At 37.4% G+C, this 27,781-nt stretch overlaps 3 protein-coding genes across 4 annotated transcripts in view; 1 reads left to right on the forward strand and 2 right to left on the reverse strand.

Moving 5' to 3' along the window:
- Window positions 1-692, reverse strand: part of galnt2 (UDP-N-acetyl-alpha-D-galactosamine:polypeptide N-acetylgalactosaminyltransferase 2) — a 79,203-nt gene extending 78,511 nt beyond the window's left edge. The window contains exon 1 of one of the 2 annotated variants that reach the window (XM_084092981.1): window positions 445-692. In XM_084092981.1, the coding sequence (XP_083949107.1) occupies window positions 445-540 (96 nt within the window). In that variant the 5' untranslated portion in view covers window positions 541-692. The remainder of the gene's footprint in view (window positions 1-444) is intronic. The other variant, XM_084092982.1, reaches the window with a different exon arrangement.
- A 3,996-nt stretch (window positions 693-4,688) lies between these two features.
- urb2 (URB2 ribosome biogenesis homolog) lies at window positions 4,689-20,079 on the reverse strand. The gene is made up of 10 exons (XM_084093813.1): window positions 19,952-20,079; window positions 18,939-19,081; window positions 18,555-18,731; window positions 14,592-17,844; window positions 14,317-14,477; window positions 13,270-13,380; window positions 10,427-10,669; window positions 7,705-7,801; window positions 6,054-6,193; window positions 4,689-5,601 (listed from the first exon to the last, which is right to left on the reverse strand). Exons 2-10 carry the CDS (start codon window positions 19,062-19,064, stop codon window positions 5,404-5,406), a joined length of 4,506 nt encoding a protein of 1,501 aa, XP_083949939.1. The 5' UTR covers window positions 19,065-19,081; window positions 19,952-20,079; the 3' UTR covers window positions 4,689-5,403.
- A 600-nt stretch (window positions 20,080-20,679) lies between these two features.
- Window positions 20,680-27,769, forward strand: abcb10 (ATP-binding cassette, sub-family B (MDR/TAP), member 10). The gene is made up of 13 exons (XM_084092221.1): window positions 20,680-21,577; window positions 22,028-22,228; window positions 22,566-22,768; window positions 23,050-23,184; window positions 23,315-23,461; window positions 23,612-23,747; window positions 24,605-24,700; window positions 24,811-25,020; window positions 25,127-25,206; window positions 25,291-25,471; window positions 25,567-25,610; window positions 25,696-25,730; window positions 26,419-27,769. Exons 1-13 carry the CDS (start codon window positions 21,157-21,159, stop codon window positions 26,672-26,674), a joined length of 2,145 nt encoding a protein of 714 aa, XP_083948347.1. The 5' UTR covers window positions 20,680-21,156; the 3' UTR covers window positions 26,675-27,769.
- Window positions 27,770-27,781: the final 12 nt, after the last annotated feature.

Genomic DNA, 27,781 nt, shown 5'->3' on the forward strand with positions numbered 1-27,781 from the left:
GAACAGTTTGTATAGTAACGTTTTGTAAAGTAACATATGATACAGGTTAAGTTACTCATGTTTGTATAGCCAATCAACGTCCCTCTCGCCCCTAAAGAAAATCGGCGTAACAAAGCATTTAAAACGACTCCGGAATACATACGCCTTTAGAAAGAAGCATAACATCATAGGCTTTTAATTCAGTTTAACCAAACGGGTTATTTGATAGTCTCGCAGTTAAATCACAGCACGTATAGCGATAACACTATCTTTGCGAGTCCCCTCAATAGACTTTGGCTATTTAAACGTGTGTGATTCTCTCGTCTTCTCTATCGCCGTAGTGACTGTTTTTTCCTCATTCAACCGCAAACGAAATATCTCGAAACAATCACCCCCCAAACAACTTATATTTGCGCCGATCCAGCAGCATGAAACACGAAGAAAGCAGCGAAAGGAAAAACCTACCTTTCGACTCAGCGTTGTCCCCGAATAGAAATAATATGCTATGCCAAGAACCCAAAGCACAGCAAAACATAATAATATCCTAGATTTCCTGCGCATTGCTGTGATTTTGGATGGGATAATACAGTGGCTGACTCGGGGTTTGTGCCGTGAAAAGCCACTGACGTCCACGTTCTGCGTCTCGCTGTGGCTACAGCGCTCAACTAACACGAATTCACCAGCAGCAGCGGTTGTTGGACAGAAGAAGAAGCAGGAAACAGCCAGCATCACCGGGTTAGAGGGGAAAGGGTAACCGACTTTAATCCAATCACGCTCCACAGAGACGCGGGCGGAGGAGGGTTGGGGGTGGGGACATCCATCGCCTGTAAATCAAGATGCATCGAAGAATCATTGTTTGGTTCATTCTGCAGATCTGAGTCTGACAAAACCTATTATTATAGTAGTGTTACGTTCTTTTTTCTGAAGTCATGGAAAAATATGCTCACTTTCCGCTAATGTACACATTTATGTAACCTAATGTGTATAGCCTACTGGCTTATATTGTGCACACACTATGTCTTTTGGCCGGCTTACTTATTAGTATTTTATTAAATCTATCTATAAAATGTATTAATTTTTAACTTTGTAAGTAGGCCTAATTAATTAACAAAAACGCATCCAATTAAAATTTGAATAGTTTCATGTGTGGAAAGAATTAGGGACCTGGACTGTAACCATGAATTCTAGGTCCCATGACTGTATATTATGCATTTACCTACAAAATGTAAAGAAGGCCTGATAATTGAAAAAAACAAACAAACAAAAAAACATGTATCACCATTCTTTGTGTACCCTTCCATTAAATAACAAAAATATAAATGAAATTACCAAAGACTGTAAATTTGAGATATTTCTCTCTTCTTTGACTGTTATTAAAGTTAACCAAAAAATAATAATTAAACCTATAAAAAAAAAAAAAATCTTGTTTCTTGGGCTACTTATCATTAGTGAAATGTTAACTGAAATAAAAATAAAATAAAATAAATACTAAAATAACTAAAGCTAAAATTAATTAAAAAAAAAATTAATATATTAATTTAAAATATTAAATGAAAATAATTAAAACTATATAGACATACATAAAAAACTGAATCTAATAAAAATGACAAAAACATAACAAAATTACCAAAAATTACCTTTAACTAAAATTAAACCTCAAAATAAAAAAATAAAAAGTTCATTCAAAATATTATTTAAAAAGATTAATAGTAGGATAATAAAATAACTCTGCTTCTGACTGCCATAATCTGTCTCTTTCCCTTTTGGAGTCATGGGAAAGCAATAGCGGATTTTTCGTTACACCGTTCACTGTAAAAAGTGAATAGTTGGATCAACTTAAAAAAATTACTTCAATTGGTAACACGTCATTTTTATCATGAAAAACGTGATAATTTAAGTTGAGTAAACTTAATTTCTTTAGGTGTTACCAATTGAAGTAATTTTTTTAAATTGATCCAACTATTCACTTTTTACAGTGTTGGAGCTAATGTATTTGCTATGATTTCCCATGTACTTCTGGGAAATGTGAAAAGGGTCCATTACAGCCGCTTATGGCCAAGAACCATCAATTTAGACAAGAGCCATGTGACTGACATGTAAAGCAATCAATCACAGGTCTGTCATGACAACTCTCGATTGGCATGGTAATGGATATAGCAATGTTAATGTATTTGGTCTTGGCAGAATAGATCTGCTACGCTGCTGCTGCGGAGAGCAAGGCCCTGTCCCAAATGGCACACTTCATATGCACTTTCGGTCTTGTGGACTTACAATGGCTGCCGCGTGCGCATGTCCGTTAAGTCCGTGAGACCGTAGGGTGTCCCATTTGTCATTTTAAGCCTCAGAAGGATGCTCTGCAGACTCCGCAGCAGACTTCTTCCCGACAGTCAAAGCGGCATTACGTCACGAAAGTGTGGACTCGTAGGAAGACCACGAGTGCTTATAGGGTGCCATTTGGGACAGGGCCCAAGTACAGAGACTTGCTACTTCCAATACATTCACAGACATAATTCTGTGAGCACGTGAGACATGCTGCTGCTGCACATATAACATACATGAAATAACCCCCGTAGCAGAAAGTGTGTAAATAATAAAAATACAAAAATCTGATCAAAATCATGTCAGGAAGAATGTGTAAATTGTACATAACCTCTGGCTTCTGAGGATGCAATTTAAATATCAGGATTTTTAAATGTCTTCTAAAGGAATGGCAATGGACTAAATTGCCCCCAGACACAAGAGTTAAAGAATTTCCTATGTCTGGTTCAAGTTTTGAGCCTGCATGTTTGAGAGATTTTCTGCATCACAATGACTGAATTGCCAAGTTATTTATCTGTCTCGTCACAATATAATTCTGTTAGTTTCCCATCATAACCTAAAAAAACTACCTCAAATGACATGTACAGTATTTTAACACTCTTAACAAATTTGATGCTTAATAAAATGGTTTTATTTTCAAAAACCAACACAATTTACATCACATTATTGTCCTGTGTGGCTGTGCATCTCCTCCTCTTAAACTTGGCATTTGAAACTTCCTCACAGAGGGAACATTTGGCATGTAGTCTACAATTGGAGAATATATAGTGTGCATATATTGTAAAAGGTTTATAATGCTTTATTGCTCCCCCAGCCTTCCACCTCTTTTCAGTCCCTCCAAATCAGTTGTAAGAACTTCCTCTAGAACTTCCTCCTTTTATTCTCTCATGTCACATGAAAATTCTTGAGTTTTTCTGTTCTGAGATATAGCCTGGAGTGAATTGTAAAAACTTCCAGGGTGTTCATAGAAAACGCATATCTCCTAGTGGCTATAATAGCTCGACATGTTTCTTATGAAAGCTCCATCTCCATAGAGAAATAACATCACATTCACAAAACTGGCGGCTGTACTTTTTAACAACATGAAGTAAATGACCACTCTTAACCTCCGATTATAAAAAAACATATGAAAACAATTTGATTCCAAAAGACAACTTGTCATATTTAAATCGGTGCACATTTTTAAACATGCCAACACTGAGCAACTCTCACTGAGTGATTCAGACTCGAACATGAAGCCAGCTGACTATTAAGACAATAAATGCAGTCATGCATGAAATATGGTAGAAATAACATTGGAACTCTATATTAAACACACATTGACATGTTGTTATAACCTTTGATAAATGTGCCTTTCTAATTACAATCCCAAAATATTCAGACGGAACTCCACATGAGTGTGAACAGGACTGTTTCCATCTTATATCAGTAATTCTAATGTGGGCAAATGTCTTTACCCTACATTCTGTGGTTTGTTGTATCTAAGCCCCTACATTTGAGCATTCACTAGGGCTAATAAGCCGAATCTGTTTTGCAACAGTCTTGGCCCTCGGCCAACTCGTCTGATCATCCTTGCCAGCTCCTGGGTGCCGTCTGGGATGGTTTCTGCCCCGTTCTAGCCCTCCGCTTTTCTGCAAGACCCCCTACAGACACCAATTCTAGGTGTACCCGCTATTTCCTGACTCTGCTGATAAAGGGAGATTAAAGCTTGGGAAGTTTAATACAGGAATGGCTGTAGAAAGTGGTGCAACACTTGAAGACTTTTTTAATAAACACAAACCTGAAGGACTACTGATCAATTGGGAAAGGGCTCCACCATCAGTTTGCCCACTAGACACACACACCTACATGCTCTACAGGGCCAAATGCCACTTGGAAAGCCAGACACCATAGTCAAGAACTTATTCTTGAATCCCTTTACTTCATGCAGGATAGTGTGACTGACATGGTTGTGAGCAACATTGAAGCACAAATATCCTGTGGGATTTCCTTTTTTACGAACCTCAAGTTTCTTATCATGTGTAACAACCGTTTATGTCTTGAAAATACCTTTAGCCACCAACTAATTTCACCATGATGCTCTTGCTTGCTGCCAATGTAAAGTACAAGACTTTCTAGTTCCTCATGAGTCAGTAACATGACCAGCCAATGCCTTTGCATTTTTACAGTGTATGAACATTTGAACATTTTGTTGTATTGTAATGGCATTATGTTTGTATAGTTGTATATTTATTCAGTCTGCATCTGAGGTAGCTCCTGTATTGCATCTAGATTCTCTTTGGAGGGAACATCAGGAACACAATGTTGTTGTACACTGCAGAACAGCTAAATAAGTTAAGGCACACCAGAGCAGTTAGTGTGACTGCTCTATAAATGTTTAACACCATTTTACAGTATAGGTCTATTGGGGTACATTTTTAATTGGTTATTTGTCATCCAGGACACACTTTTACAGTACACTAATTTCACAGAGTCCACCTGGAGCAACCTCAGGTTAATTGGTTTGTTCAGAAGCACAATCCTGAGACAGAATTTCACCAAATCTGGCTGATGAGTCGGACATTAGATTCAGGACTTCAGGTTGTCAATTCAGATAAGCATGAACTCTTTTAGTTCTTTAACTTCAAGCATATAATAGGGTTTGCTTGAGAACAATAGTACTACAGAGAAAAAATTTACTGTTCTCATAAAAAAATAAAAAAAGTCATGTTTGTCAATTACAAAAACCGAGGAAGTATAAAATACATGGTGTTAGCAATTATTTCAGACTGTTTTTCCCTCATCTAAAGGGATAGTTCACCCAAACATTACAATTCTGTCATCATTTACTAGCCTTCATGTTGTTTCAAACCTGTATGACTTTCTTTCCTCTGCAGAACACACATAAGAAAAAGTTATTTTGAAGAATGTGGGAATGAAACAATTGAGTGAACTGACTTAAATTGTATAGACAAATAAATCAAGATATCTTTTGTGCTCCACAGAAGAAAGTCATACAGGTTTGGAACAACATGAGGGTAAATAAATAATGAAAATGTAAAACATTTCTAGAGATATATTTCTCATTAATTATATGTAAAATATACAGATTTATTCACTCAATTGTCAGACGGTGTACTTTTCTTCCCCTTGCCTTTGAGTTTTGTGATAGAGTGTATAACTATTGTACAGTTCATTGAACACTTCCTTGACACCCATTTGAAGGGTGGTGTTCAAAAACTTGATGTCTTGTTCAACACAATGGTCCAGGATACAGTATATGCCCTCTGTTAGATGTGACTTGATTTCTGGCTGAAGCGTCACCTAGGAAATAAGAACGAAACTTAGTGAGGGTATACAAAGACACCAATTATCTGCGATGTGCGCTAATGTGATTGTTCAGTGCAGTAACATGAGTCTCAGGCCAGTTAGAAGGTCAAACGCATTTCACACTTTAAATTGACAAAAACAATTGGCTCTCAAGTCACGCTGGACTACTGTACGTGTTCCTCCTCCAGTTTAAGGTTAGAGCAACCTCTGATCTGTTAGAATACCATACACGTAGGACATCGAATAAGTCCCAGTGCATGAACTCTCAAGCTATAATTGTGTGGTTTAAGATTTATAACACTGAGAAGATTCTTCTCAAACATTCTAGCAAATTTTTACTTCAGGCAAGCGGTTCATGAGAGCAGAAAGACAATTTCAGGAAACATGAGTGTAGAAATTGGCACAGGCATGTGTTAGGTAAAAACTGATCATGACAAGTGTCTCACCCTCTGCAGTTGACTGACATATTGTGCAACCATGAATGAGGACAGGACTGTGAAATTTTCAGCAGCATTGGCAATATGAGTGTACATCCTCTCCACCAGCCTAGCACACTTCAGAAGACTTTCTCTGTCTTTCTCGGAGGCTGAAAGAGAGATCACAAAGTAATTGTAACATTTTAATTAGAACTGTCCAAACAAAATGTTAAAACATGATTAATTATGCTTAATGCCGTTGGTGCATTAAGATCATAACTCTGATTCTAACTTAAACCATGCACCCTCTCTCCAAAATCATGCCCTGCAATAAAACAGTAATATTGTGAAATATTATTACAATTTAAAATACCTTAACTAATTTAATATATTTTAAAGTGTAATTTATTCCTGTGATGGCAAAGCTGAATTTTCAGCATCATTACTCCAGTCTTCAGTTTCACATGATCCTTCAGAAATCATTCTGATTTGCTGCTCAAGAAACATTTCTTATAATCTTAACTTCTCATTATCTATGTTGAATACAGTTGTGCCGATTGATATTTTTGTGGAAATCATGATACATTTTTATTTTTAAACTACTGATCCCAAACATTTGAATGGTAGTGTACCTTTATCCAGTGTCTTTAAACATATGCAAATATATTCCAAATTTCCAAATCCATTAATTACGCATTTCGTTCTCTTTCTTTAAAAACTAACAGAATGCATTAACCACCAACCATGACACTATTATAATAATGAATCCTGGTTAAATCTTTTCAAAGCCACATTATCTGTGGAGCCGGGCAAATCAGAATGAGTGATCAGTTACCACAAGATGATCAATAAGATTGAAATTGCCTCTCATCTGAATACATTTTAGTTCTGACTGAGCTTTGATGTCAATTATGAGAAATGAAGAAAGACTGAAAAAAAACCTTTAAATCTTAGTCATAAAAAGTTCTCAATTCAAAGAGGGATATGCCTTCAGTGCTAAAATGCTTTGAGCCTCGAGCTTCGGGATCAAATTCAACCTCCTTTCTTCATGGAATTTTTTTCTCTTTCACTTCACTTTGAAATTCAATCCACAGTGCCACAGTCTGCAAGCGTCTGTCTCTGAACACAGCTCAACGAGGTGCTTGTCTCATTAGGTGAATCATACCTCAAATAACATCTTTTTCTTCCAGCACAATAAATGAATTCAGGGCAACTTGTAGATGGAAAAGTATCAGCAGACATATGGAGGGATATATATCAGCAGTTTCAAATGTAATGGCTTGCCATTACGGTGATTTCCACTTTCTTTGTCTGTCAGCTACAGCCAATAATAAGTGCAGACATACTGACAAAAAAGGGCCTTTGAATTCACTAATGTTAAATTTGTTTGCTTGCACAGAAGTCTTACGGAACAGGTTACAAGATGCTGATGAATAAAAGATTAACAGCCAGGAGATAATATCCTCAATGGGAGTTGATAAAACAATGGGAGTTGATATTAAACTTAATATGACCATTTTACTGTAAATAAATGCGGTATTGGTGAGCATAAGAGACTTCTTTCAAAACATTACTAAATCTTGCAAGTAACCCCAAACTTTTGAATGGTATATTATGTTTAAATTGAAGCGGACATGGCTTTTAGAACACTTCTGAATGTGGGTATAATAGGTGTGTTTACCTCTGTCAGAGTCGCCCCGCTGTCTGCCTTCATGCATGACTGATGAAACCAGGCGATAAAAGCAATTCAGGAAGGCGGGAGAAGCCTTCAGCATCACCTGCAAACATTTAAAGCTCTCAAAATTAATGCACAGCTGGGCTTGGTATAAAACCCATTGGCCTTTATGTTTATCCCATGAATACTAGTCTAGATTTTATTACATTGTGCAAGTCGAACACAAAACAATAATCTTCTGTGCCACAAAAACAGCAAGCTAAACATGTTTTGATGCGTCCTTAGGTGGCTGGCAAAAGAACACCATGGAATGATTCAAAAACCCTGAATTAATTAAATGTTTTATTAAAAGTCAATTTTTTGTTGAATCCTAGGAACAACGTAAGCAACATTTTTACAATGACTGGCAGGATCATGTGTGTGTGTGTATGTACTGTATATACACTGATGAGCCAAAACATTATGACCAGTCACAGGTGAACAAGGCTACAAATCAAGGGCTGTGTCCGAAATTGCCCCCATACCCTTAAATAGGGCACTATTTGAGGGAACAACCATTTGTAGTGGTGTCCGAAACCATAGTGGATGTTATCGAGTACGCTCATTCAATCCCATTATGCACCGCAATAACGAGTGTACAACTGAAGTACACTCAACAGCTAGAGAATACCCATAATGCACTAGGAGGGTCGTGCGAATGAATTCCCTAGTCACGCCAGAAGATGGCGCCCGCAGCATAATCATCCATCCATCCATTTTCCAATCCGCTGGTCCAATGTGGCTACAGCGTAATATCATACGGGTATAAATTCCTTTTTAATTGATTTTTAAATTGTTTAATTTAGTTTATACATGATAGTTTCCATGACAGAGTTCAAGAAAAATCTTTTCATCTTACTACTGGAGCTGCCAGTTTGCTAAGTTACAAGTGATTATTAAACAGCAAGCACAAACTATACAAAAGCAGCAGTCGTTCCGGCGCACTCAGTGTCTGAATTCACTCACTCGTTTTCATTCACTCATTCAAGTGGACTATATTAGTGGAGTAATGTAGTGAGTAGTGAATGAAGGTATAGGGGGTGGTTTCGAACACAGATATGGTCTGGGTAGATTAGATGACAAGCAAACAATCAGTTCTCGTAATCAGCGTGTTGGATGCAGGAGAAATGGGCAGGAATAAAGATTTGAGCGACTTTGACAAGGGCCAAATTGTTATGGGAAGGCGACGACTGGCTCAAGAGTATCAAAGCGGCAAGACTTGTGGGTTGCTCCCGGTCAGCAGTGGTGAGAATTTACCAACAGTGGTCCAAGGAGGGACGAACCACAAACCACAAGCCGGTGGAAAGAGTGTGATGCTTTGGGCAATTTTCTGCTCCACTCATTCATGTGGCTGTAAATTTGACATATGCCACCTATTAAAACACTGTTGTAGACTAGCTACACCCCTTCAGGACAATGGTATTCCCTGGTGGAAATAGCCTCTTTCAGCAGGATCATGCACCCTGCCACACTGCACTCATTGTTCAGGAATTTTTAGAGGAACATGATGAAGAGCTCAAGGTGTTGCCCTGGCCTCAAAAGTCCCCAGATCTCAATCTGATTGAGAATCTGTGGGATGGCTGGACCAACAAGTTTGATCTACGGAGGCTTCACCTCGCAACCTACAGGACTTGAAGGGTCTACTGCTAACGTCTTGGTGCCAGATATCACAGGACACATTCAGGGGTCTTGTAGAGTCCATGTCTCGGCAAGTCTGCACTGTTTTGGCAGCACGCGGAGGACTAACAGCATATTATGCTTTGGCTCGTCTGTATATGTATAATCTGTATATTTAAATGCGGTCAAATGGCTGAAATGGGTTTTCATATATATTATTGTTATTAGGTCTATTGCCCTAGTGGATACAGAAAGTGTGAGTGATCAATTACATATTGTGTAAGTGCACCTGTAGTTGTTCAGTCATCATTATGGCTAATTCATGGTCATGGACCACTCCATTCTGCTAACCCTAATTTGTGCTCTCATTTCACTTTATAAAACCCATCAAACACAAGGTCATGTTGAGATTGTACCAAGTTTCCCACTTTCACTGGCAAAGAAACCTGTGCACCTTGAAGTCTTGCACACTCTCAGCATTCCTCACGTACCAGACTCACCGTGGGCTACTTCCCCCTCAGGAACTGTGGCAAGTTTCCAAACTACATTCTAATTTTCACTCGTATTAAGTGCAAATTAAACACCTCTCCAGGGTACTGTAATGGTCGCTCCAAACATCAAGCAGCATTAGTCTGTAACACACCTATTTGCATAAACCTATGAGCCTTATCAAACTAATTTACAAATTCTTCTGAATGTTATCTATTTACCATGACATCCACTATGTTTACAGTACATAAGAGCAAATTACAAAAACATTTTTCTTATAATTTATTTGCAGAGTAATATGTTTTTCATCTCAAGAAAATACATGTAATTTTGTGTTTACTGACGGATATATTAAATTCTTGATTTTTTTTTGTCCACTAGACGTTTGTTTTTTTTGTCCCAAAGCAAGTGCAGATATAGCATCTGGCACAGTTTCTTCTTCCACATCATCTAGGTGATTTTAAGTCAATTTAAAATGTATAAGGATATAATACAATTTGAAAAAGTGCAACAATAAAATGTCTAAGTATTACCATGTTTAAGCTCTTATCTCTTTCTCTCCTTTCAGTCCGAGGATACTCACCTGAGGGTAGCAGTAGATAATTGCAAACAGGGCTTCATGGATGGCCTCAAAAGCAGCATGGTAGTCCTCCATGGAATGACTGTCAAGAGGCACAAACTGCAGTGCGCCCAAAACCACAATCACATGGTGTGGATTGGAGATCTGTGCTTTACCCTGCCAGAGCAGGACGGTCAAAGTCTCGAGAGCTGGCAACGTCAGCGCACGGGTCAGAGATGGGAACTTGCTGGACTCCTTTATTACAAACTGAAAACAAGGGAAGAAATCTGTAAGGAAATCTGTGAAAATCAAGAGTACCTCTCAAATGGTTACTGCTAACTTATTCCTTGTTATAAGTCATGAAATGTTTGACTGAAATAACCTTTAAATAATTTCTGGATTACAAAATCAACAGGATGAAATTTCATATTATGTAACATTTATGCATTTAGCAGATGGTTTTCCTTGGGAGTCAAATCCACGACCTCGGTGTAACTAGTGCCATGATCTACTAGTAGAGGTAAAGGAACAAAATAAATAAATAAATAAACCTAACATGAAATAATGAATTACAATTTGAGTTAAGATTTTTTTGAAAGAAGTCTCTTAAGTTCAACAAGGCTACATTTATTTGGTCCAAAACAAAGCAAAACAGTAATATTGTGAAATATTATTACAAATTAGAATAACTGTATTCTATTTTAAGATATTTTCAAATGCAAGTTCTTCCTGTGATGGCAAAGCTGAATTTTCACCATCATTACTCCATACTTTACGGTCATATGATCCTTTAGAAATTAGTCTAATATGCGGAGTTTAATATGTTATCATCAATGTTGAAAAGAGTTGAGCTGCTTAATATTTTTGTGGAAACCATGAAAAAAAAAAAAATCAGGATGCTTTGATGTATAGAAAGTTCAAAGAACAGCATGAAATAGAAATTTTCACTTTTGATCAATTTAATTAATCCAATTTCATTAAATGTAGGTGTTATTTTAATGAGAGAGAAAACAAATGGGTGCACCTTTAAAGATTACTTTAAGTTTTATGAAACAATATATGGACTGCAGAGCTCTAACAAACCAGGCTTACATTTACCAGAAATCCTGCAGACATCTTCAAACGTAGCACAATATAAGTATTCACACAGAATACTTTTCAACTGCTCAGCAAACTATCAGTGCTATAAAATATTAATGACAAAAGTGAAGTTTACAGAGCTTGTTCTTATTTTTGTGTACTAAAGACAGTGGAGATGTGAGTGGAGCAAGGTTAACAAAGCATCTGGTCGCTGTGGTGAACTCAGCTAGCGGCAGCTCTAGTATGTCAAGTTCTGACACTGAGAAGAAAAGTGCAGTGATAAAAGTAACCTGACAGGCACACACAGCCCTTCTCTGAGTGAACTCAGTGACATAGAGAAGACTTTGAAACCTGACTTTTCCAGGCAGATGAATTTTAATGCTAAATCAAGACAAGAGAGTCAGACTGGTTTTACAAATCTAGCTGCATGGTGTTTTTCACTGTGAGACAACTCTCTAGGCACACTTAAAGGAACGTTCCAGGCTCGATAGAAGTAAAGCCTTATCGCATTTACTGTATTATGCCCCTCTGATTTTATTTAAGCAAGTTCAGGAAATCCCTTATAAAGGAAGTAAACAGGGCCATGCACTTCAAGGATTTAAAAGTTGTAAGGAGATCCTCATATTGTTTGTTAAAGCACTTCTTCCTTATAAAAATGTTATTTAAACTGTAAAGTTGCCTAAATCAAATACGTTTTTTTCATGCAAGACATTTTCATGCGTCTCTGCATGTAGTGTGCAAAGGTTCAAGTGAATTTACATTTTTGAGGTTGTTGGGAAGACACATTGTGGGAGTCCAGTGCATATGCAGATGTTTACACATAAAAAAACTTGTATGATACTTTCATCTTGAAAAGAGCATCACATTAAAAAAAGACACTAGTACAACAGAAATGCATGTGCGATTAATCTTATTCAGGGGGAAAACATCAATCGGGAAATCAATGGAAAACAGGTATTGAAATTAGGGGTGGGTGATATGGCAAAAATATCATATCACAATTTTTTTTCAGGAAAATCACGATTCACGATTTTATCACGATTCTGTTTCATGTTGGTTTTACAATTTTGCAAGTGACTGAGCATTACAGCCAAACTAATGTCCCTATGTTAAAAACAAAGCCTTACAAACTCACTTATGATACACATCAAAAGTCTAAAGACTTTTGGAAGATATGAACACCTCTTTGGCACTATGTTAATAACCTCTCCTGATTCCCTACTCTACTGTGTATATTTACAATTCTGCCTGACATGATTTTTTTTTTTGGTATTTCTTTTTCTCCCTTTTTTTCCCCTCATTGTATGTTTGAGGCTGTATTTGTATGCTTCTGGACATTGGAGTAACCGATAACTAATAAAACAAAATTTATTTATTTTTTAAAAACCCCAAAAAACCAAAGCCTTACAAGCTAACAAAATACAAAATAAAATAGAACGGCAGACATTTAGGCCAAAGTAGCGAAGATAAAAATCTTTCTTTTCTTTTTTATTAAAAGATAAGAACAAAGATACACCGGCACGGACACGGACAGCTGCACGTACACCGGCACGGACACAAAAACGTGAATTTGACTTGGTTACATGAGACTCACCAACAGCGGTTACATAAACAAAACTAGACAAGATACAATGGAACATGAGGCACGGACACTGGCACCGTCACGGACACGGACACCGGCAGGTATATTTAACAGAAGCATTCAAGAAAGAAACCGGCACGGTAATGACTAAAAAAAAACACCTGTGAACAATCAAGATGATTCACCAATAAGAAGAAATACTCACAATGAGAGTGGATATGATTTGTGGGGTGATAAGCCAAAAAGCCTTTGAGCAATGCTCTGGAAACAGACAACAGGAGAGCAGCTTTATAAAAGTCACCGCAGAGAGAACTTCCTGTCAAAGAAAAAAACAACATATCATCAGTGCACACTACAAGCATGCTTAGAAACTCTTATGCTTTGAGAAAGAAACAGGAATGTATTTTATCTTAATGCTTTCATGTCATCATCAATCATCATCCATTTCTTTGTAGAATAAAGACACACACAAAGAATCTATCCAAAACAAGTGGCAGACTTTTAAATATTAGACCTAAGGCTGTCATTCACTAAATGATTGTTAATAATCAAATAACTTTTTGCAGTTAAAACGCAAACACATTAAGACATTCAGTTAATTAAAAAAGGGAAAACTAAACAGACCTTTATGTGATTATTAGGTTCAGTCATTTGTGTGAATGACATTCAGAGCGAAAATGTATGCAAAAACAAAGACAGATTCTATTTCTCAGACTCTTTCTAAAATTGCATCAAACTCACTGGAAAAGCAAAAACGAAACTATTCTCTGCAATAATTCAATAATAAAAATGTCTCATTACTGATGTAATATGATATTCCTTAAGATGTGTTTGCCCTCTGACTTGAAGTCCTCCACTGGTGTTCGTATTTCTATGAAAGAGAGTCACTCTTGGGTGATATTTCACTTCAGCTCAAATTCAATAATACTTAAATTTCACCATATAAAGAATGCAAATTACTTTACTTTCATTATTTGTCCAGTCTGGGTTTTATTACCAAATAAATTACATATAAAGAGTGTCTTTTTCAACTATTCACTGATGTTGTCTGCTAAAGGCTTTTGTTTTCTAGGTTTTTACAAATGACACAGAACACAATAAAACCTTGAAACTGAATAAATGTGTTAACCTTGTGAATAAATTAATTATATTAAGCGATACATTTATTGCATTAACTATTACAGCAATAATAAGAACGCAAGAATAAACACTCTTACAGAATAGTGTTATAGAGTGTAATAGAGAATCTTACAGTGGAGTGGCCTCCTTCAATCTTTGCTGGCACAAGCCCCTCTCTGAGCATCAGCAGTAATAGATGGAACTGCTCTTGAGAACAGCTGGACACCAGCTGATTAAGAAGCTCCTTCACTGGCCCTTCCAGCTCCTTCACGTCTGACAACGACATCCAAGTTCCTGATGAAATGATTGAGAGACTGTTTTCAGAACAGACAGAGTGTTCACAAACATTTGAGACATCAATTTTATTCTAGTCAAGTCAATGTTTTAAAAACTTTAAGGACATTGTACCTGACAGCAGCGCGTGAATACTCTGCAAAATCGCAATATGGACTTCTTCAAGATCTGCTGCTTTTGTCTTGTCCACAGCCGTGTAAAAAGCAGAGAGATAGTTAACTGATGAAATGAGGAAGTCCATAGGACGAGGTGACGGGAACAGTTCCTTTAAGATCTGCTGGTAAAAGCTCCGGTAGAAAGCCATTCGGGATATTTTCTCCAGCCCGTCGTCCTCAGAGCTGGAGGCTCTTGCTAGTTCACTCCTGATCATGACCGTTACCACTTCAACAGAGAAGGACTGCCTGAGGAGACTACTTCCCTTGCCCATCAGCACAGCCAGAATGGCTGGCTCCATGACAGAAGTGGCCTTCTCTAACAAACGAGTCAGAGTCTGATCCAGCTGTTTGTTCTTGCCGAGGGTTGTAATCATTTCTTTGCAAAGTATGCTTAAAGTTGCCAGATGGAGCTGTAGCAAGCAGAGATCCCCTGTGTCTACAGCCAGAACTCCTGCGGCGATGTTACTTTCAACCATGAAGGAGGTAAACTTCTCCAGATTTAGGCTCATGCTGCTCTTCCTGTCGATTAAGAGCTGAATTAGAGACTGAATGAAGTCTTGAACTGACTGAAGGAAAGACAACCACGTTGGGCCATCCACACCTTTAAAGAGACCCTTGCTACACCGAGAGAATAGGGATGTCATTGTTGCCTCTAAGAGATTACTTCCATGAACAACTTTCAGGAGTGTTTGAGAGTTTTTAACCAGCAGAAGTGAAGCCATGACACTGAAAAGCTCTTTGAGCAATGCAACAGATGCAGAGAGATTGACGCTTTCATCACACTGAACACAAGACGTCAGTGTGAACAAGCTCAGAAAAAGTTCTGAATAGTCTTCAGGGGACATTGCGTATCCATTCAGGACACTTGTGATTTTGAGTAGCTGCAGTAATCGATCTACCTGTGTTTTAGATGGGGGTATGGAAGATCTCATTTTGACAGAGTCTAACATCTCCTGTCCAATGGCTTTCAGTCTATTCAGAGAAGGTGTCATGCCTGTTTCTCCATCTTCTACACCAACCATTTCCACACAAGGCGTTTCCAACAAAAACGAAGGACTGATTAACTGCATGTGCGCCGAGTCGAGCGGTCCAAAAAATGCCTTGATGATGCACTTCATCACTGCTGAAAAAATCTCAGGGAGCTCACAAAGAACAGGACTCTCGAGTAATTGTCTGGATATTAAGGAGACAGAGATCCCAGTGTTCTCCAAATTGCTTCCAGAGGCATCTAAGCTCTTAAGCAAAGACTTCAACATGCATTCTGCAAAATCAGACGTGTCTTTTGGTTCGAGATAAGGGGCAATTAATGGAAGGTTGGAGGTAACAAGAAACCAGTTAGCTGCCTTATAAGTGTTGGTGTTAACACTGCAAAATTGAAAGTCCCAGATCTGGTCGTCATCAAGCATTATTGAAAGTTCTTGCCCGTTTAGAATAAACTGGGCCAATTTCTGCATCGTTGATGCATCTGATGTTACAGTGGATGATTTGAGCAAGTGTATCTTCAGCTTGTGGAGTAGGAGTTGTTTCTGTAATAATTTACCAAGTGGACTGTCTATGTCCCTTAGTGTCAGGGCTTTGTCCACTAAAGCGCCACTCTGTGAGGCAGCTGGTGATGTGTACTTGTTAGCACAGTGTATCTGAAAGAGAGTATCCACCTCAACCCAAGTATGAGTAAGCAGAAGGGTCACATCTTGGACCTTTTCCCTCCAAACACCTTTGGTGACAAGGTTCTGCTTCAACATGTCTTCAACAACCTTCAGTATCTCTGTCATCAGATTCTGAGTTTGCTTCACGATTGGCACCGGGGTGCTGTTGTCCAGGGTCTTAAAACTGAAGAGTACAGCGTAGAGAAGCAAACTCACAGAAAACAATTTCAGCGCCAAATCTGATGTTTCATCTTGGATGTGGGGGAGCAGATAGCACTGCATCCTATTTAAAATGAGCCAACAGATCTCAAGATTTTGGCTTGGAGGATTGTCTAGCAAACACTGACTCAGGGTTTTTTGTATCGTTTCAGGCAACAATGCTGGTCTCAATTCATCCGCCGCAGGCCGACACACTACATCAAGCAGCTCTTCGATAAGTTTAGGCAGCTGTCGAAGTTTCCCATAAGTTTGCAAGACGGCACACACGAGTGCTTCTCTGGCTTTCCTAACACGCAGTTCCATGTTGTCTGCATCAACCCACACACCCGAAAGGAGCTCATCTAAATCTGGCTCCAGGATGTGGTGATTCAGTGCAAGCAGAGTTCTGAGACAGCGGTACCAAGCTGGGATGCCCATCTGGGTATTGTTAAACAAAAGGCGAGCCAGTTTCCTGTAGAAATTAAATTGCACCTCTCCGTGTTTTATTCTGTCTGCAGCCACATTATAGATATCACCAGTCAAACCTGAGTTTATGAGGTTCTCAAGAGCGAGTAAAGCAATACCCCAGTTCGATGCACTAAATTTCTCATCAATATCCAGTTCATCTGTGAACCCCAAAGCAACAATGAGCTTAGTCATGAGATGGAAGATCACTTGCTTGTTCTCTCCCCCTTTGCAAAATGAATCTAGGGCAAATTTAAATAGCAGGGCAAGAGAGTTTGACTTAACGGCATAAAATAATGCCTCTTCCTCTTCGTTAGCTCCTTGGACGCAAAGTTTTGAAAGGATAATATTGACTGGGCCTTGCAAGCCCTTTCCCGTGTGGCTCTTTTTGGCCCGAGATTCAACCTCTGATGGTAAAACTTCATCCTTGAAGGACTGTAAATGATCAGGGATGAAGAGCGCTGACTGAAGGACAGCGTCCACCTTGTTCCGGATTTCCTTGCTCAGATTCTGTCGAATCTTGATGTCATCCTTCTCAGTCCATACTCTAGTGTTCAGTAAATGTCTGAGCAGGAGAAGCGGATGAAGAAGGTGTGCCGTTACCTGGGAAAACACTCGGTTGGAGTTTGCTTGTTGTTTCTGCACTGTGAGGTAGGTGTTGAGAACAACAAGCAGAACCTCAAAGACTTTGAGCGAGAGAGGATCCTCATATTTTTGCTGCCTGAGCTGCATACCAGACAAGCCACAGAGTCGAGTCAAGAGCTCCACTAATAACTCATACTTCGCAGTGTAGGCCACAGAGAGCACTGGGGAGGTCAAGATGCCATGACAACAGCTCAGAACAGTGTGGAAACTGACAGATGTGGGTCCTGAAGAATATTCCAGAATCCTGTCATTGATCATCTAGGGTAAAATAAAACAAATGAGGAATGCAATGGTGCTAATGTTCTTTTTAAAATCTTTTCTTTTTTGTCTTCTGAAAAAACATATCCATAAAATAAATTTAATGTCATTCAGTTTTATTCTGATAAAACATTTTATCTATTAATTTAAACATTTATCATACATTTTTAACAAAAACATGTAAAAAATTAAATAAAATAAAAACTCCTTGTTGTAAATACAACGTAATGTAATACAATATTGTCAATTCTTTATGCTTTAATTATTCATTGTCCGTGCCTTAGTGCGCAAGAATGCATTCACAACTTGACCTTAATTTTGACTATATTTGGGTTATCTGATACAACCATGTTCTTTCTAAATCTCTATTAAACATAGTTAGCACATTATTAATAAGTTGAGGCAGATTTTTTTTCTCATCATATTTTTATCAATAGCATGCCATGTTTGAACTAAAAGTGTTAAATAATCATCAGTATAATTATGCCTCATCTTATAATGTTGACAAAATAAAAAACTAATACATATGTATTTTTGGACTAAATTAACATAACAGAAAAAACATTAAAGAGACTAAAGAAAAGGCACTTAGAAATTATTTATTATTAAAACCAATATATTAGTGCTACTATAGCTAATATTAACTGAGTGATAGAATAGTACAAAACTACAGTAGGAGTGAAATTCTTGCGAAATTGAAGTACTGGTACCTGTGCTACTGTGAGACGAAGGCTAATGGTTTTTCCCTGACTCAGCACATTATGAAGCTTCCTGCTGTGAAGAATATCATCTAGGTAGGTCCATAAACCCTCCACCACCTCCGGGGGCACCTCTATTTTCTTATTGTAAAAACCAGTGAGGACATGGCTTGTCCAGTCAAACAGAGCCTATGATAGGGAAAAATGTTACATTCTTAATAATACGAGACACATAAATGTTTAAACAACATACACTTACAAAAACTACAAACAATTTGCTTGGATATATCTAGATAAAAGGAAAATTGTTTGAGAAATTTTAAGTCATGGTTTACTGTTATACTCTCAAAAATATGCTGACTGAGAACAAGTCTGCATTTTAATAAGATAAATTACCTGCTCTTTGTTAGGAAGAAGGCACTGTGTTGATATCCATGCAAATCGAGCAAGTTTCAGTTTGTCTGGCCAGAGTGTACGAGGGTTTTTCAGTTTCAGATGAATGCCAGAGTAAATGGCCGCCATGTCAAATACCTTTGTGTCTAAAGGAACAAAAACATAGATTATCTATGTTTACACCAATTAAAACACTCACAGACCTCTCCCAGCTAATTAGGTGCTGAGACCTATTTTTCATTACAAAAATGCAAAAAAGTTCTGCACTCTAAAGAATACTTTATTACAAACAGGAGAATAAGATTGTACAAACGTTTCGGCACTTTGCCTTCGCCAGTGTCAATGTCAATGATATGTCTACACCAATTCAATGTTGCTTGAGGGTTGATATTTGAGATAAACCGATAATCAGTTTTACCAATATATTTATAATTTACAACTTAATCAGTTATCCAATAAAAGGCACCATTTGGTGGCATATGAATAATAGAACCCAATGGTATTTACAGGTATTGTAACTCATTTTATCAATAGTTTGGATAAATTACTAAAGTTTTGAAATAATAGCCATCATTTCTTTAGGTGAAGAATCTGTAGTTTGAAAAATAATCTCCATCACAATACTACTTAGCATTATTATGCTGTAAACAACATAATAATAACAATAAGTATTATAATATTGAAAACTACTTGTATTAGCATTATTATTACATGGACAAATGGTATGCATATGAATCTGAATGGAGATAAATTGAATACTAGTATTACATAAACATGAAATCCACTTTTTCATATTTTCCATGGCACACCAAAAAATCATAAAAAAGTATAAGATTTTTTTTCTATTTTGTAAATATGTTTAACAGCCTAGCAGATATCTGACAGCCTAGCGAATCACATTGCAAAACAATCTCAGAAAGCGTTCTAGATTTTATTGAATAAACCTTACCATAATTATAACAAGTATTATAGTAAGCAATTTTTTATATAATGCGATTAACTTTCAAAATACTTACAATCTCATCACACACGTGCTAGCGCTGCGGAGCCAGTAAAGACCTCTAACCTTTTCCCTTTAACACCAGACCGTAATAATCGAGAACGAGATTCAAAATTTGAAACTGGTTAATTGCTAGACATGATAGTTAAACCAAGTCTTAGCATCGGTGGATTCACAGAGAAATGTCAGAAAACCCACAACGGTGGCTAAATAATAATTAGATATCATGTAAACAGATACAACACTCTTATCTGAGTCTGATACGGTTGATTAAACTTTTTGACTTATCATGTCTGAGAGTGGTTTCGTCAGAGACCATAGAACTGCATAAGTAGATTCCGCATTAGCTGCCGTGTATATGAAGGTCCGCCATATTGGAAAGGTCCGTGTGTGCAATAGGCAGCATTTCGGCCCACTTCCAACCGATTTTCACAAGATTGGGGTTATCATAAACGTCGACCAGTTGTGCATGTATGTAGAAGATAAAAACTTTGTTTTAGTAAATAATAATAATAATAATAATACAGCTGATCAAGGAGTGAGATGGTCATAAATGAATCTAGCTATCCAAAAACACTCATAATATATTTATTAATTACTCATTCATTACTAAATCATAGTAAATAGCAGCATACATTAACATAGTAATCTCTCTCTCACTGTATAATATAGTTCTCCTTATTGACCGTTCCAAGATGGCGGCGCAAATGATTGGACCAACGCGACATCTTCGTGTTAAAATCTATGACGAAGATCGTTTTAATGACGTAATAGCTCTTCGCTTCCTCGAAAGTCAAGGAAATCACCGGGGTCACCTTTTTATTCTTATTTTATTTTAAAACACGCCAAATGGCACTTTTCTGTAACTGGAACAGTCATTGGCGTTGTGTTGAGTAAAGACTGACAGATGTCGTGCAGCAGGTTTTTGTGACAGGGCGCTTCCAGTGAATGCGCTGGGCGTGTGTGAAGATAACGCAAACGAGTTCTGGATGTGAAAACTGTCAGGAACAGATAAACCTCAGTAACCGTCGACCTCCGGCCTACAATAAGTCCGTCTTTCTACTGACAAAAGTGTCATGCAGTCAAAAGTGAGTCCAGACAATCCACATTACACTTACAGCACTGCTCGATGATTTGCCCGCCTGACTTTATACAGTAAGTTTCGATAGATAATGATTAGTTAAGACTCGTAAACTTCGTTTTGCTCGTCTTTTTCTCCAAATGAATGGGACAATGTTGCGAATGACAAGATTTACAATCGGGAAGCTGCAACAGTGTAACATTACCTGCTCTCGGTCAGATACAGTATATCATTTGGCTAATCGTACATCAAGAACACCGCGGAGAAGTCAATTGTGCAAAAATGGATCATTTGATGTCCTTGTGTTGCCTGTGTATAAGGGAAGAAACATATCCAGGCTCTCATGTCTCAAAACTGGAGGGTTATTTTTACCCAAGAGTATGTGGACACACTCCAGACACACGGTTGCTCTCTATAGCACATCTACAGACTCCAAACAAACCTCAAAGGCTGCGGTAAATCAGGAGAGTAAGGTTAAAACCTCAAACACGTTGCCTGTACCCTCAGAAGATGTCAATAAGTTGCTACAGCTGGCGTATCCTCAGCGATGGAGACTGACAGGCAAGTCAAATGCTTATGTTCTGTGTTTAGTTACATCCGGAGGCTCTTGATTGGTTTTGACAGTTTTCTGAGATTAATCCCTATGTAGAGTTTTACATCCTTTACAAAAATTGACCATGATAAATATACCAGATTGTGGCACTTTTCATTTACTAATAAGAGATACATAAATGTTTGAAGAACATACACCATCAAGAACACCATCTTCTCAACGAATTTGCTAGATATTAATTTTGTGAAATAAAATTGTAAATAAAATATCTTAATTTTTATATCAAAATATAAAAAGAAAAGAATGTAAATTACTGTCAAAAACAAAGGAAATCATCAACAACAACAAAATCCACTTGTGCAAATATAACTTCTGCTAAATGTACCTGATTAATGAATGGATATTTTGTTTGTCACTTATTTTTTACTTTGTGAATGACTTTCTGACTCTCCTCATAGCTGCCGTGGGCTTTCTGGTGATCGCCAGCTCTGTCACCATGTCTGCGCCATTCTTTCTGGGAAAAGTGATAGACACCATCTACTCTAGCTCCACAGAGGACTTCACCGCCTCCCTTACCTCCCTGTGCTTCATTCTAACAGGTGTCTTCCTCTGTGGAGGCGCTGCAAATGCTGCTCGTGTCTACCTGATGCAAATCTCAGGTGAAGTCTCCATAAAATATATTAAAAAAGAAAACAATTATTTTAATTTGTAATAATACTTCACAATATTATGTTTTACTGTATTTTTGATCAAATAAATATAGCCTTGGTGAGCATAAGAGACTTCTTAAAAAAAAAAAAAAAAAACATCTCATCCACCCCAAACTTTTAAAAGGTAGTCTACGTCTTTATTGATTGAATGTATTTGTTCTGTAATGCTTATGTCTATTTCTTTACTCTTTACTACATTAATTAGAATCATTCCATGAGATTCATTGAGTTGACCAGCATGCATTACCGTGCTCGCATTTAAACAAGACTTTCTCTGCTTTCACAGGGCAACAGATTGTGCGAAACTTGCGCGAAACCCTTTTCTCCTCGATTTTGAAGCAGGAGGTGGGATTCTTTGATAAGACCCGAACGGGTGAGCTCATTAACCGGCTTTCGGCAGACACGGCCATCGTTGGACGCTGCCTCACTGACAACCTGTCTGATGGGCTGCGATCCCTCGCCCAGGCGGGGGCCGGGGTTGGCATGATGGTGAGACGCTTGTGATAGTTTGACATTTTAGCAGCTAATTCTCTTTACGAATATCACATTTCAACTGCACTCATGTGAAACTAGCCGTCATGACTCTGCTTTATATAAAAACATTTAATTCCCATTACTTCCTCATCTGTTTCTAAAACAGAAGACAGAGAAATGCAGTGAATCTGGTGTCATACTCTTTGTACTCATACATCTATTTTTATCATCACTGACTTTTTATCATCACTGACTTTTTATCATCAACTCTTTCTCTTTCTCTTTCTCTTTCTCAGTTATATGTGTCACCTAGTCTGGCAGCCTTTGTGCTGATGGTTGTTCCTCCTATTGCCTGCCTGGCTGTAATTTTCGGTAGATTCCTACGATCCATATCAAGACGCACACAGGATGCATTGGCAGAGGCCACACAGGTAAGAGGTCATGTTTCCTTTTAATGGGGCTTTATTGCATGTTTTATTGCAGATATGACTTAAGCATTTGGACAGTATAATTTGCTGAATTCATTGCTCTATTGTAAGTGTAATGTAATACATATCCTAGTTGGCAGAAGAGAGGATCAGCAACATCCGGACAGTCCGGGCTTTTGGAAAAGAGCTGACAGAGGTGCAGAAGTACTCAGAAAAGGTTGACCATATTTTTGAACTAGCTAAGAAAGAGGCTGTGCTTTCCGCTGGATTCTATGGAGTGGTGAGATTCATCTTACTTGTGTAGATGTTTAAGTTGTATTGCATGATTATCAGAACTGACTGTTTACAAGTAGTATTTAATCAGTAAGGCCGTTTAAGATCATTTGTCCAGTCCAGTTCTTCTGTTCTGATGTTTTCATTTCTGTTGCAGACGGGACTGAGTGGAAATATCATCATCCTGAGTGTGTTGTATAAGGGAGGTCTGCTGATGGCCAGTGAAGCTATGACTGTTGGGCAGCTCTCTTCGTTCCTAATGTATGCCTTCTGGGTAGGCATCAGCATCGCAGGTGAGGAAGTTAGCTCAGAGCAACACTATATGAATATACACTAATGTTCAAAAGTTTGGGGTCAGTAAGATATTTTTTTTATAGAAACTAATACTTTTATTCATCAAGGATGCATTAATCAAAAGTGACAGTACAGACATTTATAATTTTACACAATATTAAAATTTTGTTTTAAAAATGCTGTTCTTTTGACCTTACTATTTGTCAAAGAAACTTATTTGTCAAAGTGTCACATTTTCCACAAAAAACTTCAACAATGATAATAATAAATGTTTCTTGAGCACCAGAATGATTTTTGAAGGATCATGTGACACTGAAAATTCAGCTTTGCCATCACAGGAATAAATGTAGTTTTAAAATATATGAAAAAATTATTAGAAGTTATTTTAAATTTCACAATATTACTGTTTTTACTGTATTTTTGATAAAAATGAATCCATCGTTTTTTAGCATAAGAAACTTATTTCAAAAATGTTAATAAATCATTTCGACCACAGATTTTGGAAAGGTAGTTTATGTCCCTCAACATGTATAAACTTTCTGATAAACTTTTCAGTTCAGTTCAGCCATATCCTGGACTTCATTTTCAAATTCCTCATGGGCTGATTTACATAGAATTCACTTAATTTATGTCATTGGGTCCCAAGGCAAGCGTTATAACTTTTGTAGCCAGTGTGCAACATGTAGAAAAGAATAGGTTTCTTTCAACACAGTTCTGTTGGGATTTCCCAACAAAACCGCTCTTGTGGCGGTGGAACACTGGGCCTTATTCATAGGTAGAAACCTGTTTAGCTGTAATTTTTGTTCTGTGTAGAAGTTTTTAAAGTACTCTACAACTTTCTGTGGATTAATTTAAGGTTTCAGCTCATTCTATTCTGAGTTGATGAAGGGACTTGGTGCTGGGACTCGTCTATGGGAACTCATGGACCGAAAGCCAGAATTTCCCCTCAATGGTAAATAGAATTTCCTTTCTAAGTAATGCCTAAAATGCACAATACTTTTATCTTTTCATATGTGAATGGAAGTAACGTAATTATCTTTTTGTTGATTTTTTCTTCTTTAGAGGGGCTTGTGTTAAAACCAGAGCAGTTTAAAGGAGAACTGGAGTTTCGTAATGTGTGTTTTGCTTACCCAACGAGAAAGGACTCGCCCATCTTCCAGGATCTAAGTTTGTCTGTGCCGGCGGGGTCAGTAATGGCAGTAGTGGGATCCAGTGGCTCTGGCAAATCCACACTGGTGTCTTTGTTACTCCGGCTGTATGATCCTGATTCAGGTGAGAACTGAAAGTAAGAACATAGTGGAATAATAAGGTAATAATAACTAAGATATGACAGCAGTAAAAATGCAGAGATACATGTGTAGTTTTTATTTAAATGCAGGTGTGGTCACTGTTGATGGCCGTGATGTACGAGACTTGAATCCTTACTGGCTGAGGAGTCACATTGGTACTGTAAGCCAGGTAAGAAAAGCCACCAGAAGAAAGAATTAGACCATATCCTACCTCCAATTTACTCATTTCTGCGTGTGAATATGTTTTTTGTAGGAGCCGGTTCTTTTTTCCTGTTCCATTGCTGAGAACATCGCTTATGGGGCGACAGACCCAAGTCAGGTCACAGTAGAGGACATCTACAGGGCAGCACAAATAGCCAATGCTCATGACTTCATCCAGGAATTCCCTAAGGGCTATGATACACTGGTAGGAGAGAAGGGGGTACTGCTGTCAGGTAGGAAAAAACCTCCAGTGAAACTCAACAAATCTGTCTGTTTGTAATTCACTTGACAATTAATGCATTACTACACTGATTTGTTGAATGAACAGGAGGACAAAAGCAGAGAGTTGCCATAGCACGAGCCCTGCTGAAGGTAATCTGTCTTCTTTAGGATTAGACTGAATTTTAAATGTTTTATTGTTTACCTTGATCTCATGCTTATTTGATGCTTTTCACAGAATCCCAAAATACTTTTATTGGATGAAGCCACAAGGTGAGATGCTGTTTGATTACTTCAACTTATAATGAACATGTACAGTACTTAAAAATAAATTGATGGATAAATGAGAAGTTTAATAACAATTAAATATTGAAAAAAAATTATAACATTTTTAACATGTGGAGATTTTTTTAATGATTTTCTAAATTCCTAAATGAGTCATACTACAATATATTCAATATTTTTTTATTCTATATATATATATATATGTCCCCGCCACCATTTTTTCCAACTTTTATAACTTTAAAAGCTAGTTAGCTCTTGCTCTTTAGATAGGTCTTTATTCTTTGTCTATATATAATATATATTTTAGTTCATATTTTAGTTAACAATGTATTATTTTAAAAGATGTGTCCTCAGGTTATGTGTCAATCCTTTTACAATCATATCTTTCCATTTTTAAAATAATAGTGAACTACTCCAAAAAACAAAAACAAACAGACAAAAAAAACATCATTATGACATCATCCTTTCAGGGTCATTGAAGGACAAGTCAAAGTCTTGACTTTATCATCAACTTGTTTCATTATGTTTGTCAGTACTGTAATGTACAATCTTTAAAAATCGATCTTGTTGCCATGATTTTGTACAGAACCTTAAGCACTGATGGCTTGTGTCATGATGATGAGAATATACTGTATCTGCTGTATATAATTAAGACTTGCCCTGGTCTCTGTTTCAGTGCTCTGGATGCAGAGAATGAGTTTCTGGTACAGGAAGCATTAGAGAGGCTGATGGACGGTCGCACAGTGTTGATCATCGCTCACCGTCTCTCCACCATCCAGAGCGCAGATGCCGTGGCTGTGCTGGACCAGCACCGCGTGATGGAGATCGGCAGCCATGCCCAACTCCTTGCCAACAACCAGGGGCTCTTCCACAAGCTGATGGAGAAGCAGGCCTTCCTGCAGTCCGAGCAAAAAAAGGCTCTCTACAAATAGGAGAAACAGTCATTTAAAGACAACAAAGAGAGTGCACACATTCAAGCATCTTTAAATGCTCTTGATATGTTTTATTGTGTTTTTGAGCACTCTGAAATGACTAAGACTGAAATGTAGCTATTTAGCTTTTGCAGTGTCATAAACTGCCAAGTAACTGGAAACCAGTTGTATACTGATCATTGTTAATTACAATGGCAGACAGTCACAGCGTACATGCTGTGGACATGATTTAATACTCGTCAGAGTTGCAAAAAACACTGCTTTTAAAATTGTTTTATGCTTTCATAGCCCTGAAAAACATTAATACATTTGAATGGAAAAGCTTGAAAGGGATATGAGGTAGATTTGAAATATGAGACCAAGTTACTTGACGCTACTACTACTTGTAATAAATCATATCAGTCATGTCAGTCATAAGAATCAGGTGATAATCAGTTTATTGAAGTGTACATAGGGCCTTATTCATGATACATGAGCAGAACTCATTTCTGTGTAAAGGATACATAAAACCATAAAATAAGTGAATTCTTGCATTTGATTCAATGGGAAAGTTTACACAAGAATGATTTATGAACAATTTACACAAATTAATTCTGCTTATGTTTTACAAGTAATGTAGATAATGAAGGGTTTTTTTGCGGGGTAGGGGAATTACAGAAACAATGGTGCTTCTGTCTATTCTTATCGCCTTTGTTAATGACACAGATGTCAGTGTATCGTGCCTAAATCATAAACCTCAAAGCTTTTACTGGGATGAAATCCAACTTCAACTTTTTGTCAGTAATGAAGATACTGTTTTAAAAGGAGCACCTGTTAAAACAATTGTAAAAGAAAAAAGGATATATATTATTGTCTCGGTTGTACTTGAAAAAAGACACTATAAGAGAGAGATTTTTACTTGCAGACAATATATATTTATATATGTACCATTAGGACAAGATTAAATCTATTCAGAATTTTAGAAGATTTTAATATTTCGTGTGGTAACTTATTAGGTTTCAGTTAGTGAAATGTGTATGTTTGACTGTTGTTGTTTTTTATTTTCTATTGTTTTATCTGCACTCTTAATAAATTACATTGAAACATTATTTACAACACTGCCCTGTC

Source organism: Abramis brama (assembly GCF_963993115.1).
Source record: "Abramis brama genome assembly, chromosome: 19".
Classification (NCBI taxonomy): domain Eukaryota; kingdom Metazoa; phylum Chordata; class Actinopteri; order Cypriniformes; family Leuciscidae; genus Abramis; species Abramis brama.

Bases quoted from the DNA above. Each gene is read 5' to 3' on its own strand.
- urb2 (XM_084093813.1), bottom strand. From the start codon at position 19,064: ATGGCGGCCATTTACTCTGGCATTCATCTGAAACTGAAAAACCCTCGT. The intron at 14,478-14,591 runs GTACAATGTCCT...TCATTTCATCAG, and splicing joins TATTCACGCGCTGCTGTCAG to GAACTTGGATGTCGTTGTCA. The intron at 13,381-14,316 runs GTAAGATTCTCT...TTTCTTTGACAG, and splicing joins TTGAAGGAGGCCACTCCACT to GAAGTTCTCTCTGCGGTGAC.
- abcb10 (XM_084092221.1), top strand. From the start codon at position 21,157: ATGAATGGGACAATGTTGCGAATGACAAGATTTACAATCGGGAAGCTG. The intron at 25,207-25,290 runs GTAAGAAAAGCC...TGTTTTTTGTAG, and splicing joins ACATTGGTACTGTAAGCCAG to GAGCCGGTTCTTTTTTCCTG. The intron at 25,611-25,695 runs GTAATCTGTCTT...TGCTTTTCACAG, and splicing joins TAGCACGAGCCCTGCTGAAG to AATCCCAAAATACTTTTATT.